This window comes from Sinohyriopsis cumingii, chromosome 19 (assembly GCF_028554795.1).
Source record: "Sinohyriopsis cumingii isolate HCF-2022 chromosome 19, ASM2855479v2, whole genome shotgun sequence".
NCBI lineage: Eukaryota > Metazoa > Mollusca > Bivalvia > Unionida > Unionidae > Sinohyriopsis > Sinohyriopsis cumingii.
Genome location: NC_142979.1, coordinates 11,731,452 through 11,747,558, shown reverse-complemented (window position 1 = coordinate 11,747,558; position 16,107 = coordinate 11,731,452). Strand labels below are relative to the sequence as shown.

General features: G+C 35.4%; 1 protein-coding gene across 2 annotated transcripts in view; it reads left to right on the top strand.

Moving 5' to 3' along the window:
- LOC149775135 (putative ATP-dependent RNA helicase DHX37) overlaps nt 1-16,107 on the top strand; it is an 87,780-nt gene that overhangs the window by 9,802 nt on the left and 61,871 nt on the right. For both annotated transcript variants that reach the window (XM_089943016.1, XM_089943015.1), the window contains exons 4-9: nt 94-505; nt 3,663-3,811; nt 5,814-5,906; nt 7,362-7,458; nt 10,724-10,837; nt 15,265-15,366. In XM_089943016.1, the coding sequence (XP_089799142.1) occupies nt 94-505; nt 3,663-3,811; nt 5,814-5,906; nt 7,362-7,458; nt 10,724-10,837; nt 15,265-15,366 (967 nt within the window). The remainder of the gene's footprint in view (nt 1-93; nt 506-3,662; nt 3,812-5,813; nt 5,907-7,361; nt 7,459-10,723; nt 10,838-15,264; nt 15,367-16,107) is intronic.

The following is a 16,107-nucleotide window of genomic DNA, read 5'->3' as shown; positions in this document are numbered from 1 at the left end:
AGTTTAACAAAATGCTGGAACTACTAGATATACACTCATTAACTCTACATGTTAGAAGGTTTAATGATGTGGTTGGGTTTTTTTTCTCTCCAGGAAATTTGCAGAAAATAAAGACCATGATGAGACCATTAATACTATATGTGGCAGCAGAAAAAAACAACGGAAGACCATTGATGATGAAGAAGACAAAGCAGCAGAGACTGATGATTCAGTGGCAACATCTGATATGTCAACTGATGAAGAAGAGGAGACACTGGAGGAGGAAGAACAGACTAAGGGAGACTACTCAGCTAACAAAGTACAAGAAACATGTAATGCTAGTGAAACTAGTGCAGATGAGAATGATAGGACAATAAGTTCAAAGGAGGCTACTTCAGACAAAACAAAAGTTTCAGCTGGGATAAACAACACCTTGAAGGATGGACTTGAGAATAAAAATGTTAGAAAGAATGAACCAGCCAAACCAGTAGTAAATATTCCAGTAAATAGAACAAAGGAAGTTCAGGTTAGTATTTGTGTATTTAAATCTGGAAAATTAGGTTTTTTGGGGAAGGAGTTATTTTGTTTAAATTTTCCTTATGTTCTGCAATTTCTATTTTATGATTCAGTTTGAGTCTTACAGCCCACATTCATGGTCTTTCATGCAATGGCATTATCAAGAATCAGTACCAAATAAAAGCAGTTACAGTCCCCAATCAGTACCAAATAAAAGCAGTTACAGTCCCCATCAGTACCAAATAAAAGCGGTTACCCATCAGTACCAAATAAAAGCGGTTACAGTCCCCATCAATACCAAATAAAAGCTTTTACAGTCCCCAGTCAGACTGATAAGGCTTATACATAATCTCTCTTTTTTTTTAAAATAGAGTTTTTACTTTCTTACTTATTTAATTATTTAGAATTAGGAAATGTAGGTGGACCATTTTAGCTGAAGTAATTTGAACTGGTGAATATTGCCATCAAATATATTTAGAGGTCTCAGAAATGCTTAATCATGCATATTTAGATGCACATTTTTTTATCTGGGACTCAGAAAATCACTTATAAAGGAGTCGTCAGTATGCACACATTTGCTGGACGGCAAATTCAAGGTTTGCCATTCCTGCTTCAGCCATCTGCTGAGTTGGAAAATGTGTTGATCAATTGATCATTTTAGCTGTGCTGATATTTACAATGAGAAAAGTCAGTGGCCGAAAGACCCACAGATGTACATGTTGTCATTGTAAAGAGTACATCTGGAGAACAGGACCCAATAGCTTGGAAGCAGGTTCAAAGGCTTGACTAGCTGCAGAGTGGTGGGAAAATGTACTGTTATTTACAATGACTGAATTCAGATGCAGAAAGACCCAATGATTTACTTGTGTATAAGAGTACATCCAATGACCAACTTTAGCTTTCATTATTGTGTTCATTTCCAAATGTAGCCGAATAAGTAGTTCATATGATCTTGAAATCAAGACATGTTGAGAGTTAGACAAAATGCTGTTTGCAAATTTTATGGTTAAATGACAAATTGACGAAGACTGGAATGGGATTTAGCAGAGTGCTAGAAGTTGCTAGAACTGACATGGAACACTATATGTGTGTTGTTCAGCTTAGTGCTTGGAATAAGACTAAGACCTTTCCTTGGCCTGACATAATTCACTCTCACTCTAATGGACAAACAAGCTATATGTCACTGGTGTAAAAAAGCTAGAAAATTAAACTCGGTGGCAACAACTGGTTCTGCTCATCTAGAAATTTAGTCACTTCAGGTACGCCCAATATGCTTCTGGTAGGGAACTGCAACTTTTGCTGTTGGAACTCCTGTTTTTCCCAAAATAGGAGTCCTGAACTCTTAGTTTTAAAATCCTAGTGAGACCTCTGAGTACTACATAAAGAAATTCCACTAATGAAATATATTTAAGTATCAGTAATAGCCAAACTTGTATATTAAGTACAACCATTGTAGTATTCCTACGGAGAATGTTCATTGTTACCTTAAAGTGGCTTTTAATTAGCCATAAGAAAGAAAGACATTTCTAAAATTTATATGTTTGATTATTAGTACATTCTGAAATATAACAATGCTATATTGATTGGAAACCACATCCAAGTGGTATCATTTTCATGTGTTTTATGATTCAGGCTGATCCTGGTTGTAATCTTTCCTGAGAAATAACATTGATCATATTTTCTGTGATCATTTTTATTATGTGTATTCTTAATTTTATATTGAGCCACACACATCATCTACATATATGTAAGCAAAGAAGAATTATATGTGCAATTTAAAAGAACATATAAGCCATATCATCTTATTTGGATCTGTCTTATAATAAAGACAGTACAGCTCACATGTATTTTCGAAACTCATCGTGAAGGAGCAGTAAAATACCTACAAATCACCACCATGCCTTAGCCAGCACACCAATGGCATCTCCACAGTGGATCAGCTGATCAGCTTACTGATCAACGTTTAAACCGCTAATCAATGAGGACTACCCATGGAAAGACCGAGACATCAAGTGATTTACAATCAACTACCATTTCGTCAATAATCATTAGTTCAGTCATGTTTGAAGACAATTTAAATTAGTTTTAAAAGTCATGTATATTTCATACATTTCGAAAACTTCCATGCTGCTTTCACTTGAGGCACTCGTTGTTGAGTTGTTGTTTGTTTTTTTGAACATTGTAAAGTCATCCTATTGTTTACAAGTGAAAAGTAATCCTCTGAAGTATGTACAAAAAAACACCCAATGACAGTCTCTTCTGTTAAAAAAAATAGAACCATGTATCACTGTCTTTAAAAAGTAATGACCCAGTCACAAAGCTGTTTAAAAGTCTCGTTAAGTCATTGTGTAAGTCTGTTCAGATTTCTTTGAATAAAGTAAAAATATAAACATATTGCAAAAGAAGTCAATCAACCATCTCTAAATATACATAATAAGCAAGACATTTTTATTTTATTTTTTTATTGTCCCAGTATATTGGATAGAAATTAAGATTACTTGATTCTTGAAATGTTATATGATTGTAAATCACACATGACATCATGGTCTTTCTGTGGGTGGTTTTCATCCATTGGAAGTTCAAATAGCAATCAATATAACTTGTTAATGACTTGAGTTACACGTATTAAGTGCAAGGTGCCAATTCATTCATGTGATAGAACTTTCCCAAGCTGATATTGACATCATCTTCTGATGATAGCATTTCATAAGTGTTTACAATTGTCACTGCCTTGATTTCTGCTGAATATATGCTGAAGCTAAGCCTTTATTCTTGTGCCAAACTTGTTGTTATTGTGCTGTAGGGTTTAACACCATTTTTCAGCACAAGATAGGCTATACATGGCAGCCATTATAAATGATGGAGGAAGAACCCAGGAAAACCCAGGAAAGAACCACCAACCCACGAGAAGCTACTGGAAAGCTTTCTCACATACCCACATTGGCCGAACCCAAAACTTGAACCCACGCAGAGGTGAGATGGCAGTGATCTGTAACGATGAGACCAACCAGCTACTTGGGGGCCCTTTGTGCCAAAATAAAGCACTGGATATTACAATTATGTTTGTAGATGGGATGTATGATGTTTATTATGTGTAACTATTTTCTTCCAATTCATGACTAATCATTAGGTATAATGATTTCTGTTTTGTCTTTTAACTTCAACAGGAATCCCGTTTAAAGCTGCCAATCATAGGAGAAGAGCAGATCATTATGGAAACCATTAATGAAAACCCAGTGGTGGTTATTTGTGGAGAGACTGGGTCAGGGAAGACAACTCAGGTGCCACAGTTCCTTTACGAGGCAGGCTATGCTCAGTGCGTAATCTCATGATATGCTACTTGTTGATTGTAATCCATGAACTTTATCAAGGTGGATATTGTGTCAGTTTTTATTTTGTCTCTTTGTCTGGAAATGCACAGAGGGGAAATTTGCATAAATTGCCCTTTGCCAACCAGTTCGAGGGGTATAATTTTGGGACTGTTTCCCTAAGATTAAATAAAGGAGAGGTGGGATCAAAGCCAAGTACAGTGACATTTAATTGAAATAAATTTTGTGTTATGATACACCCACACTGTTTCAGCTTCTTGCAGGAATGAGCCCATTTGACCCACAGTGGGCTGCTTTACCACCCAACCCCAACCCCACCAAACACACACAAACACTAGTTTTTTTAAACTTTTCCTAAATCTTTTTTTTTGTTGTTGAAATTTCTGCACAAAACAATCATCAAACAGGTCTTCCAGTAATTTTTCATTGTTGGATGAGTCCTGGACTTCCATGATTGGAAATTTGGAAATCACGTACCTGAAGTCACATCATTGGACTGTTAAAACTTGTGGTCATAAATTAAGTAACAGAAAGAAGCAAAACCAACACATTTTGTAAAACTTAACAAATACTTTAATTATCAAAGTTATAAAATGAAATTGTAAGAGGAATTTACAGTATTATGAATTCAATCCAAAATAATCCTAAAAGTTCTACTCAAGTCCAAAAGAATCGAATGTTATGAATAAATTTCAAATTCTCAGATGTACGTGTCTGCCAGTAGTCCTGATGGGTGAAAATGGCATTGTCCAGAACTCCTTTGAATAATTCACGAAGTCACAGAATATTTTAGTCCAATGAGCACTGTGTAATTCAAATGAATGATCCAGACAAATGTTTCCATGCAAATAGTATCTAAACAGCATTAATATGTCTGGAGACTGATGTTATGACAAGTACATAAGAAATAAGACTAACTAAAATTCCACAGACTTATTTTTCTCTCCATGAAATTTGCAGAAAATAAAGACCATGAAAACATAGTTTGCTCCTACTAGCTATCTGAGTTTTTGCAATTATCCCACATTGTAAAATAACACACCTAGCCTAACCAATCCGATTAAAAATGACTTAATTCTTCTAAAAACCTACCTGACTCCACCAGCAAATGAGAAATTACCCTGAGGTTGTTAACAGGTTGTATTATTAAATTTATTATTAATGATTGTAAACACCTAATTCAACAACTATTTATAGATCCTACACAATCTACACTCTTAATACCTTAAGATAGAATTTTATGCCTGTGTACAAAAACTTAACAGGGCCCCCGAGTGGCAGGGTGGTCTAAAGCACTCTCCGTTACGGATCACTGTCATCTCACCTCTGTCTGCATGGGTTCGAGTCTCGGATTCTGCTAATGTGGGTATGTGAGAAAGCTTGTCAGTAGCTTCTCATGGGTCAGTGGTTCTTTCCAGGGTTTTCCCTGGTTCTTCCTCCACCATTAATACTGACCGCCATGTATAGCATATCGTGTGCAGAAAAATGGCATTAAACCCTACAACAACAACAAAAACTTAACTATTATCATAATTATAGATGACCATTACAAACTAATCGTGAACAAAATTGCACATAATATAGATACAGTCATGTACTAAGAGTTACAAAATAAATACGGTATACATAACAGCACTTACCTGAATATTTGTTGTTAAGGAAGTTTGCTTTAACAATCTGCATTGCTTACATTGAGAGAGTGTGTGTGTGTATTTTACACTAGTCAACAATCAACCTGTGATTGTCTATGAAACTTTTACAAAGTGATTAAAGATATTGTACTGTTTTGAATGCTGGTAATTCCTACAGAAAAAAAGTTTTTTTATAACAGCAACAGAAGAATATAAGTTTGAGAAACAAACTTCTTAAACTGCTTTTAACTTAGCTAGTATTCCATACCATAATGTGGGCTATACATGATCATTTTTTTACATTGCTTATTGTTAATAAAGAATCAAAAAATATCTTGCTTTGTTTGCTTGATTTCAGTGGGAAAGGGATTATTGGTGTCACAGAACCAAGAAGAGTGGCTGCCATAAGCATGTCAAAGAGAGTTGCCATGGAGATGAATCTGTCTGAAAGGTCAGTTACAACTTTTTTTCAATTCTCTTTTGCATCTCTTTTATGGGTAAAATTTCCCTATTTTTTAATTGTTTGGTAATAGTTTTTAAAACTGGCATGATTTCATTAATAATCCTTAAGTAAGCTCCAACTGCAATTCAGGATGATTGGATTTTTCATTGATCACATGACCGTATGCAATAATTTATATACATGATGCAATATCTAAAATGTACTAAAAAGTACTTTTTTTCTTAACTTTGGTTGTACCTGGTGTAAAAAAATGACTTTGCTTATTAAATTTGTTTGACTCAACCAAACTCAGATTTTTTTAATTTTGCATAAATACAGTATCAAAATGCCACAGAATGGTTTTGGAATATATTAGTGCTGGCTTACTTAGTTCTCATCATGGTTCTCAGAAAATGTACATTTTGAAATTTGTATTATATGTTGTCTCAGCCATTAGTTGCTTGCATAGTAAAGCTTGAAAATCAACAGCTTTAAAACATGTTTATTAAACAAGTGGACCAGAATCTCAGTGAATCCACCTTGTTGTTAATATTACTTTACTCTACCAGAATCTCAAAGAATCCAACTTGTTATTACTTTGCTGGACCAGAATCTCAGTGAATCCACCTTGTTGTTAATATTACTTTGGTGGACCAGAATCTCATTGAATCCACCTTGTTATTACTTTGCTGGACCAGAATCTCAATGAATCCACCTTGTTAATATTACTTTGCTGTACCAGAATCTCAATGAATCCACCTTGTTATTACTTTGCGGGACCAGAATCTCAGTGAATCCACCTTGTTAATGTTACTTTACGGGACCAGAATCTCAATGAATCCACCTTGTTTATTAATGCTTTGCTGGACCAGAATCTCAGTGAATCCACCTTGTTAATATTACTTTGTGGGACCAGAATCTCAATGAATCCACCTTGTTAATATTACTTTGTGGGACCAGAATCATAGTGAATCCACCTTGTTAATATTACTTTGCGGGACCAGAATCTCAGTGAATCCACCTTGTTAATATTACTTTGCGGGACCAGAATCTCAATGAATCCACCTTAATGTTACTCTGCAGGATGCTTAGTTTAAGCAAGCATGGGAGACCGATAAGGGGAAACAATTATGGACCATTATTTTATTACATGTGCATATTATGGACAGCGAAATAAATGTTACGTGGTTTGGTTGCATGTATGCAGTGACTAACACTGACTTAATGTTACGTTGAGATCTACTTGTTTGGGAAAATTGGATGGCCATTTATGTGCTTAATTCTTGTCTATTAAAGATAATACATATCTTTAAATGCAGTATGTTGAAATGTCGTCTGCAAAAAGCAATACATATCTTTAAATATAATATTTTGAAATGTCTGTCAAAAACTATAGATATATTTAAATATGTTGTCTGTTTAAAATATTACGTACCTTTAAGTATGATGTGTATCATTCAATAGAGAGGTGTCCTATCAGATTCGATATGAGGGCAATGTTACCGATGAAACAAAGATCAAGTTCATGACAGATGGAGTTCTCTTGAAAGAGATACAAAAGGTAAGCTTTCTCTCACTGTAAAGGAATGTACTTTTAAAGTAATAGATGAATGAGTAATAAAAAAATATATCAAATTTGCACAGGTTAGAGATCATAGATCAAATGCACAAAGAAAAGATTATTTTGGTGAGCTTTTTTTCTTTCTTCTGTATTTCCCAGTTATTGAGATCACAATATTTATGGCAGGAGGTAAGTCACTAATGAAAATGCTGTTTCTACATTGTGTAGTGTAGGATAACAGTCATGAGATGTGCTTAAATATCCTGCATGAATATTCCACACTGGGAGAGTCCTATACTTGAGGGACCACTTTCTGATATCTCGAAGACAGCCCTTCACATAAGGAGCATACCTGTGATTTTAGAGACATGCCTGTGCTATCTCACACAGCCCTACACTTTAGGGACATACCTGTGATTTTTCACACAGCACTACACTTGGGACATACCTGTGATATCTATCACACAGTCCAACACTTGAGGGACATATATGTGATATCTTACAGAGTCCTAGACTTGAGGGACATATCTGCTTTATCTCAGTCTTACACTCAAATGACATACCTGTGATATCCCACATAGTCCTAGACTTGAGGGACATGTACCACATATATTCATGTATAAACCCATTAACATAGAAGCCAACCCCCAAACTGAATAGGTATAAAATGTCAAAAGTGCGTATAAGCCGACCCAAAAGTCCGAGACGACATCACATAGTCAATAAATTTATTTAATATTCTGTTTTCTTATTGTTTTTCCCTAATTCAGATTTTTGTATAACTTGATCGGACGATGACAAGAATTGAGCATTCATGGGCTGCTGTAACACTGCCTCATCCCTTTAGACTCAGTTATTGTTTGTTTATGCATTATTGCATTAGACTTTTTATATCATTGCACCAGTACTTACATTATTATTTTGCCTTGAAATTGTAAATACCTAACTCATTATAATATTATCCCAGTATGACAACAACGAACAACAGTAGGGTTTGATTCAACGCTTGCAATTAGGCTAGTGAGCGTTTTACATAATGGTGCCACTGTATGTACATTGTAGGTTTGAACATGTGCTGAATGAAGTACATTCTGCTGAATGAAGTACATCCCATAGATTCAAATCATGGGCACCACTGCACAAAATACAATAATGAAGTTTCAGAAATATTGCTTCAAAAATTATGCAAATACCATAAAATCTGAGTTGTAGTTTGCCTTGATGTAAGCGACTTTACACCATGTTGTACAAAACTCTGGTAATCATGCTAATATTGCGGAGTGAAAGGCAATTACACATTAAAGTACTTGTATAGTTGCCAGTCAAAATTCCCTCTTAACCCAAGCCAATTTCAGCGTTTTAATGATTAACTGGCCTGTATTGCTGTAAAAAAAAAGACAAATCTGCCAATTATAAACAAAGGAGATGCTGAAACATCCAGCTTTCCATTGTGTGGAAAATTATGATTGTGTTCAGCCAACACAAAAGTAATAGATTCATGATGATCTTAGTTGATCTGTATTCAGAATTTTAGCCTTTATTATTACCATTCTTTCATAAACATGTAACAGTTATACTGGTTGTGCCTTGCACAATTGAAAATGTGTACCTTTTTATAAAGATTAACTCAATTTGTAGCATTGCTTATATAATTGAAAAAAAGTAACTTGTGAACACATGGATCGATGTAATTGAAACAGCTATTACCGACAAGCTGAAGTGTTATCTTGAAGAGTGTGATTTGGTTGAAAAAATGAATAAAGCAAAATCTGCATCTAATATGTTTTGAAATAAACAAGGATTACAGTGACACTAGGCATGATTTGCGCTGTGTAAGTACTGTACATTATAGTACAGCCTGATCTCCCAGGTAAACTCAAACCGGCCCGTGAATCATGAAGTCTTTATTTACCTTTATTTATTTTCATGTTGGAGAAATCAGAAAATATGCACATGCAAAATAATAACAAAAGCAATCATAATATTTTATAGCAGTTTAATAACTGTTGTGTTTGTTCACATGCATATATGTCTCACCTCCAGGGACATTTTCAGGGTAAGATATGGAGTTCAGTCAAGTTGGAGAAGCCTGACCACATAAAATTCACCAAAGTCTCACAGAATATTTTCTCCAGTTTCAGTCTGGCACTTTGAAAGCATCATAGTTATGGACAGATGTGAGAACATCTTTTGTTTCCTAATGGATAACTTACAGTTCTGATGCTAAAGCATAAAGACTTAAAACATCAGGCAACCGCTCAGGTGGTCTAGTGGTTAGAGTGTCCGCCTCAGATACAGAAGGTCATGTTTCGATCCCCGGTTGAGTCATACCAAAGACTTACAAAAATTGTACTAACAGCTGCCTTGCTTGGCGCTCAGCATTAAGTGGTTAGTGTTAGGACTGGTCAGCCTGGTGTCAGGATAATGTGACTGGGTGGGACATCATGCTACATGTCTGCGGCATGATGCCCTAGTGCTAGACATCACTACAAACTGTCACGCCACAGACATTGTAGCAATATGACTGAAAAATTTCAGACAAGTCATTATCAGTTATCACTCACTGCATCACATACACAACTAAACATGCTGAATACATTGCTGGTATGCCATATTGATAAAACCCCAAGGCATGGAAAAGATACATTTGTAGCTACACATTGCAGAAAGGAACTGTGGACAGAGTTGGCCTTTTTTGGTATTGAATCATACATATTGTGTGTACTAGGATCAGGCATCATTCCTTTGACCAGCTACAAGGTCCTTATTTTCTCTCGAGTTAACCAATCTTGTGTTATTGTGAATTAATGTTTACTAGATATATTTGCATATGTTATTGGTCCAAGTGCTAATTGCATAGACCCAGATCTGCAATCACATAATGCATCAGCAGATCTGGATCTGTGCTATTTGTTAAGAGAAATCGATTTTTTAAAATAAAAGATATACAAAAAACTATGACCCTGATCTGCTGGTGCATTAATTGATCGCTGATCCAGGTCTGTGTTGTTTGCTCCTAATAGACTGCATCAACCAATTTCTGAAAATGCAGTGGCATACTTGGTTCAAGAAGTTTACAGTTCAGTACAACTTTTATGCAAGTATAAATGATATATTTAATTTCTTAGTTTTTGCACGTTTTTCTGTGCCTATCTATGTCTTGTATTATTATTTTAGGACCTTTTGCCGGTTTTTAACCATGACTTGTCTTGGTATTTCAGGACTTTTTGCTGGTTTTTATATATGACTTGTCGTGGCATTTCAGGACTTTTTGCTGACTCACTACAGTGTGATTATTATTGATGAGGCCCATGAACGGAGCATGTATACAGACATTCTGATTGGACTTCTGTCCAGGATAGTTCCTTTCAGACACAAGGTAGGTGCATTATTGAACTGCAGAGCATTGATTATGTTATCATAATGATTATTTGCCACAATGTGGAGTAGCAACCTCTTTGAGTAATATGTTGTGCATTTTGTTGCAGCACTTAGTGCTTTATGCACTATGTCATAACTAAAGCTGTCCACATTTTAGAAAACTTCTCCTTGGTACCCGTCAGTCCTGATGATCAGTTACCCATGTACCCAATCAAATAGAAATTGTATTAAATATGTACAGACCTGAAGTTAAGTCTGCCTTTTTTAAAATTCACAGTATCCCATAGCTGAGAACCCACACGAATTTGGTGTGAATTTCACGACTTTTTCAGCAATTCACGGATTCAGGCCGTAAGACAAAAATTCACGAATTTTCCAATCCTCAATTATTTTAAATCTTTAATAAAATAACCGATTTCCTGTTAAGCGCTAGTGGTGATATTCGCAGTTGCCGAAATGGTCCGGTACTGCTGGTCACGATATTAGAGATCTACAGCCTATTAGTACAGTTGGCCCGGTCGCAAGCATTTTAGCCTATTTTAATCTATATGTATAAGAGTAGTTTTACAAATGCTTTTGAGAGAAACTGGGGCATAACCGGAAATTTGCTCCGTGCATGCGTCAAAACACTGATTCGAATTACCGTTCAGCATCGCATGTAAGATTTTGAAAATGTCTTCACCACCAAGGAAAAAGAAATGTATTACTCAAAAAGTGAAGTTTAATCTGGAATATATCAAAAATTGGCCGTGCATTCTGCCATTAAACGTTGATATTCATTCATGCGTTTTGCACTCAGTGTGCCATCGCAGAGACAATGTGAGGAAGATTGTCGGTTGCAAAAAAACACGTAGAAGTTGGGAAAATTAAGAATTCGCAGATTTCAGCTCTGGAATATTTTAAACCATTGGCGGAAGACCCGCAGGCTACCAATGCTTAAGCATTATTTGTGAGTTTTCTTGTGTTGAACACAATCTACCTTTATCAGCTGGAGACCATGCTAAACATTTGTTCTGACATATGTTCCTGGACTTGAAAATCGCTTCCAAATTTTCCTGTGGAAGAACCAAAAATGCTGCAGCTCCTGTGCATTCCTCACAGCAACAGTGACAGCAAAAGAGTATTTTCTTTAGTGAGGAAAAATAAGACAGACTTTAGGGCCTCCTTAGCATCAGAAAATTTGTCAGCAATTTTAGTCCCCAAGATCAACCAGCAGGCAAGAAGTCGGAACTGTTTAGAAAACAAATTTACGATCAAGCAGTTGAGGAAGTTCAAGTCTGCCACAGTATCATGTCTTGATAAATAAATATTTCTGTAGTGTTTTATTTTTATTTTGCGAACTTGATATAGTGTAGTATTGACGGTCGGAGTAGTCAGAGTGGATGGAGTTATTGTCATGGTATTTTTCACGAATTCATGTCCAAATTCGCGACTTTTTATCCCTATTTTCACTAATTGTGAGCCTGGAAGGTTGGCAGGTATGGTATCCTATAAATTTCTCTACCTAATGTCATCTGGTAAAAAGTCCAAGAATTCATCCTCATTGTATGATAAAGTTATGAAATTCTCCATTAAATAAGAGTAAGTCGTCATGGTCACCATAACTATCGTCTGACTCCCTTTCCTTGGTCTTAGAGTTGTATATTTAGATACAGCGCTTGAGCTTTGTAAGTAACACTTTGATTATACAAATTTGTGAAATCTGTTCAAGGTTGCAACTGAACATATGTCACTTTTGTGGCAAGATCAAATAACCACCCTCTGTTACTTGCCACTGTACCACATGGCTCAGTCAAAGAGTTGTCACCTGAGAAAACAAACTGAAATTAAGGTCAGTTATTTACTGGAAGAGGCAGACCTCTGCTTGGTACTACAAAACTTGAAAACAAAGTGAGTGCTGCCTAATTAATTCTGGCAGAAAACTTGTGTATGGTCAACGGGTACGCTATGGCTTATTTTATTACCCAGGTTATTATAAACAGGAAGGTATCCAAGTACCCGGATATCCATTTCCATCTTTAGTCATAGCACATAGTGATGCTACATGGCAACCTGAGGGCCTCAAGGTAGATTAGTTTTTAGCTAATTGTGTTACATAAGGTCATTACCTCTTTGATTGATGTAATACTTAATAATGCCACATTGCAGACTTTTGAGTTTGAGTATTAATCTGCATCTTAATTGTTATCACAAAACTTCTAGACAAAAGTTATCAGTTATTGTGAACTTGCAGATGTTGGGTCAAATCATTAGCATTACAAGGGGTATGGTGCATATATATTCCAAGTGTGGCACTTTCAGTGTGTTATCATTATATACAGCATTCAGTCAGATTTGCACAGAAGCATGGACTTAGCTGGCATTATGTGAAGTACAAGTTGTATAGTTCACTTAAACATAGATTATTTCATGTATAGGTGTTATCTTTAGAATTTGATTACACATACTTTAAATGTCCGTTATTTTGTTTATCAATTAATATTCCTTTGATTCTTATAACTGCCTCAGACACTACATACAACAAAATCACTGTTAATGTAAATGAATATGCATAGATGGAGCTAATTCATTGGAATGTCACACATGATGATGGTGTCAAAATGAGAGTACTGCATGTTGATTGTACTACCTTACACTAGTAAAGATAACCTCAATATCCGCTTTTCTTGACTCATTTCATTGCCAGACTGCCATTGTAAAAAGTCTGTAAAAATCAATAATTTTTTTATCAGGACATTTTTTGAAGATGGCTAATTTAAGGTGCAGTTCACTCAGCAGACTGAACTATATTAATATTCAATTTTAGAATAAAAGTTATTTTAAGATCAATAAAGACACCAACATGATGACCTTCATGTGACCTACATGATCTGTTAGTCACTTTTTTAATATCTCTGTACTCAACCCTTGTTTTTGTCTATTGTATTTCCTGAGGCAGTGATATAATCTTGCAAGTAGTATCGAGCGATGATTCGAATTATCACCATTAAAGGTGTGTGTAATCAAATTCTAAGCAATATATAGCTGAAATAATATAGTGCATGCCTTCACAACATGTTCTTTGACAAATTATGTTACAAACTTGAGTTGCTTATGTCACAAACTTAAGTTTGGTATGTATTTGAAAAACAAATATTAAATAATGCTGGATACCACTCGTTGCAAACCAGTTGCATCTTATATTATTCAAATAACTTCGAAAATTTAATATCAGATTAAAATTAGTTTTGTTAAATATACTTTACTGATTGTTGATTATTAGTTTTGCTTGACATATTCAAACGCTTTACTTCATATCTGCAGCATATAGGAAAGCTGCATTGTAATAGCAGAACAACTTTTCTGTATCATGTCCACTGTCCATAATAGTTTACTTTTCATACCCCGGTCATCACTATGGCTAAATACTTGGCATTGTCTTGTAAATAGCACATGATAGGTATCACGTTTTACTTTCATTCATCAGCTTCATTGTCAACAATATTAAAGTCATGTTTTACAATTTTTTAAAGCCTTTTTTTGTTTCATGTTTTCAGTTTGAAATTATCATGGGATTATGACCTGGTATTCCAGGATTCCAGGTTCAGTATTCCCAAAGCATTTTGATAACAATATTATGATACAATTGCAGCCTGGTACTCCAGCATTCCAGGATCAAGTATTCTCAAACAAACATCGGCCAGAAACTCGAGCCCCAGTTCAAAATGTCAGTTTCAGATGTAGTACTTAGTGTGAACCTACATCATAGAAATAGGCAGCTTAGTAGAGCAACTCAAGTTTAAAAAAAATGTGAAAGTTCTGTGATTCTAATTTTATAACAGTTATAATTATTGATTGTTGAAGTATTAGGACTTTGAGCAAAAAATAATCTGGTCATGATTTCAAGTAAGAATTTCGTGCTTGGAGTAGTCTGGTGTCTTACTTGTATCAACATCAAAGCTGTTTACATCTGAAGATGTTTTTCATTAGAAGAGGAGTGTCTGTTCCAATGCAACCTGCAGAGTGTCTAGAAGGTGCTATGAAGAAGAAACATGTATTATGAGTGAACTGTTTTGTATGATTTCATATTCACACTGCAAAAGCAAGTAGGATATAGAGTCACTTAATTTTTGGCCTTGTTTGCAATAGATTAATTTAAATTGTGTATTAATAATGTCAGTTTTTTTTCTCCAGCTGCCACCATAGCCTTTACAAGTAACAACTTTGCACAATATTGTCACTGAAGTATGAAATAAAGGTCATTGCTATTTGCTAGAATGGTATAGAACTGATCACGATGCATGAACTCATAACTACAGGATAACCTACTATTTTTTTGTACCTTCTTTGAAAGTATATATATGAGTTTAAATTGAACTAATTTGATGAAAAATATTTTATTTCCTTCCTGATTTTCAATGATGACATAAATGTGTAACATTGCAGAGGGGAAATCCATTGAAACTTGTTATAATGTCTGCCACCCTGCGTGTGGAGGATTTCACAGAGAATAAAAGGCTCTTCAAAGAAACACCACCAGTTTTAAAGGTAGGTTTTACAAATTTTCTTGGATAAAAAATGCTTGCAGATCATTGTTGGAAGATATGTATGAACATAGCCATGTTTCAGAATGAATTTCACATGGCGCCAAGATGTATTGTAATACCTATCCACTTTCTGGGCCACATTCTGAACATATGACTCTGGATTCCACATTGTATGTGTGTTATCCTCTTTCCAGGCCACACTCAAAACAAATGACTGCATTCCACAATGTATGTGTGTTATCCTCTTTCCAGGCCATACTCAAAACAAATGACTGCATTTCACATTGTATGTGTGTTATCCTCTTTCCAGGCCACACTCAAAACAAATGACTGCATTCCACAATGTATGTGTTATCCTCTTTCCAGGCCACACTCAAAACAAATGACTGCATTTCACATTGTATGTGTGTTATCCTCTTTCCAGGCCACACTCAAAACAAATGGCTGCATTCCACATTGTATGTGTGTTATCTTCTTTACAGGCCACACTCAAAACAAATGGCTGCATTCCACATTGTATGTGTGTTATCCTCTTTACAAGCCACACTCAAAACAAATGGCTGCATTTCACATTGTATGTGTGTTATCCTCTTTACAGGCCACACTCAGAACAAATGACTGCATTTCACATTGTATGTGTGTTATCCTCTTTACAGGCCACACTCAGAACAAATGACTGCATTTCACATTGTATGTGTGTTATCCTCTTTACAGGCCACACTCAGAACAAATGACTGCATTT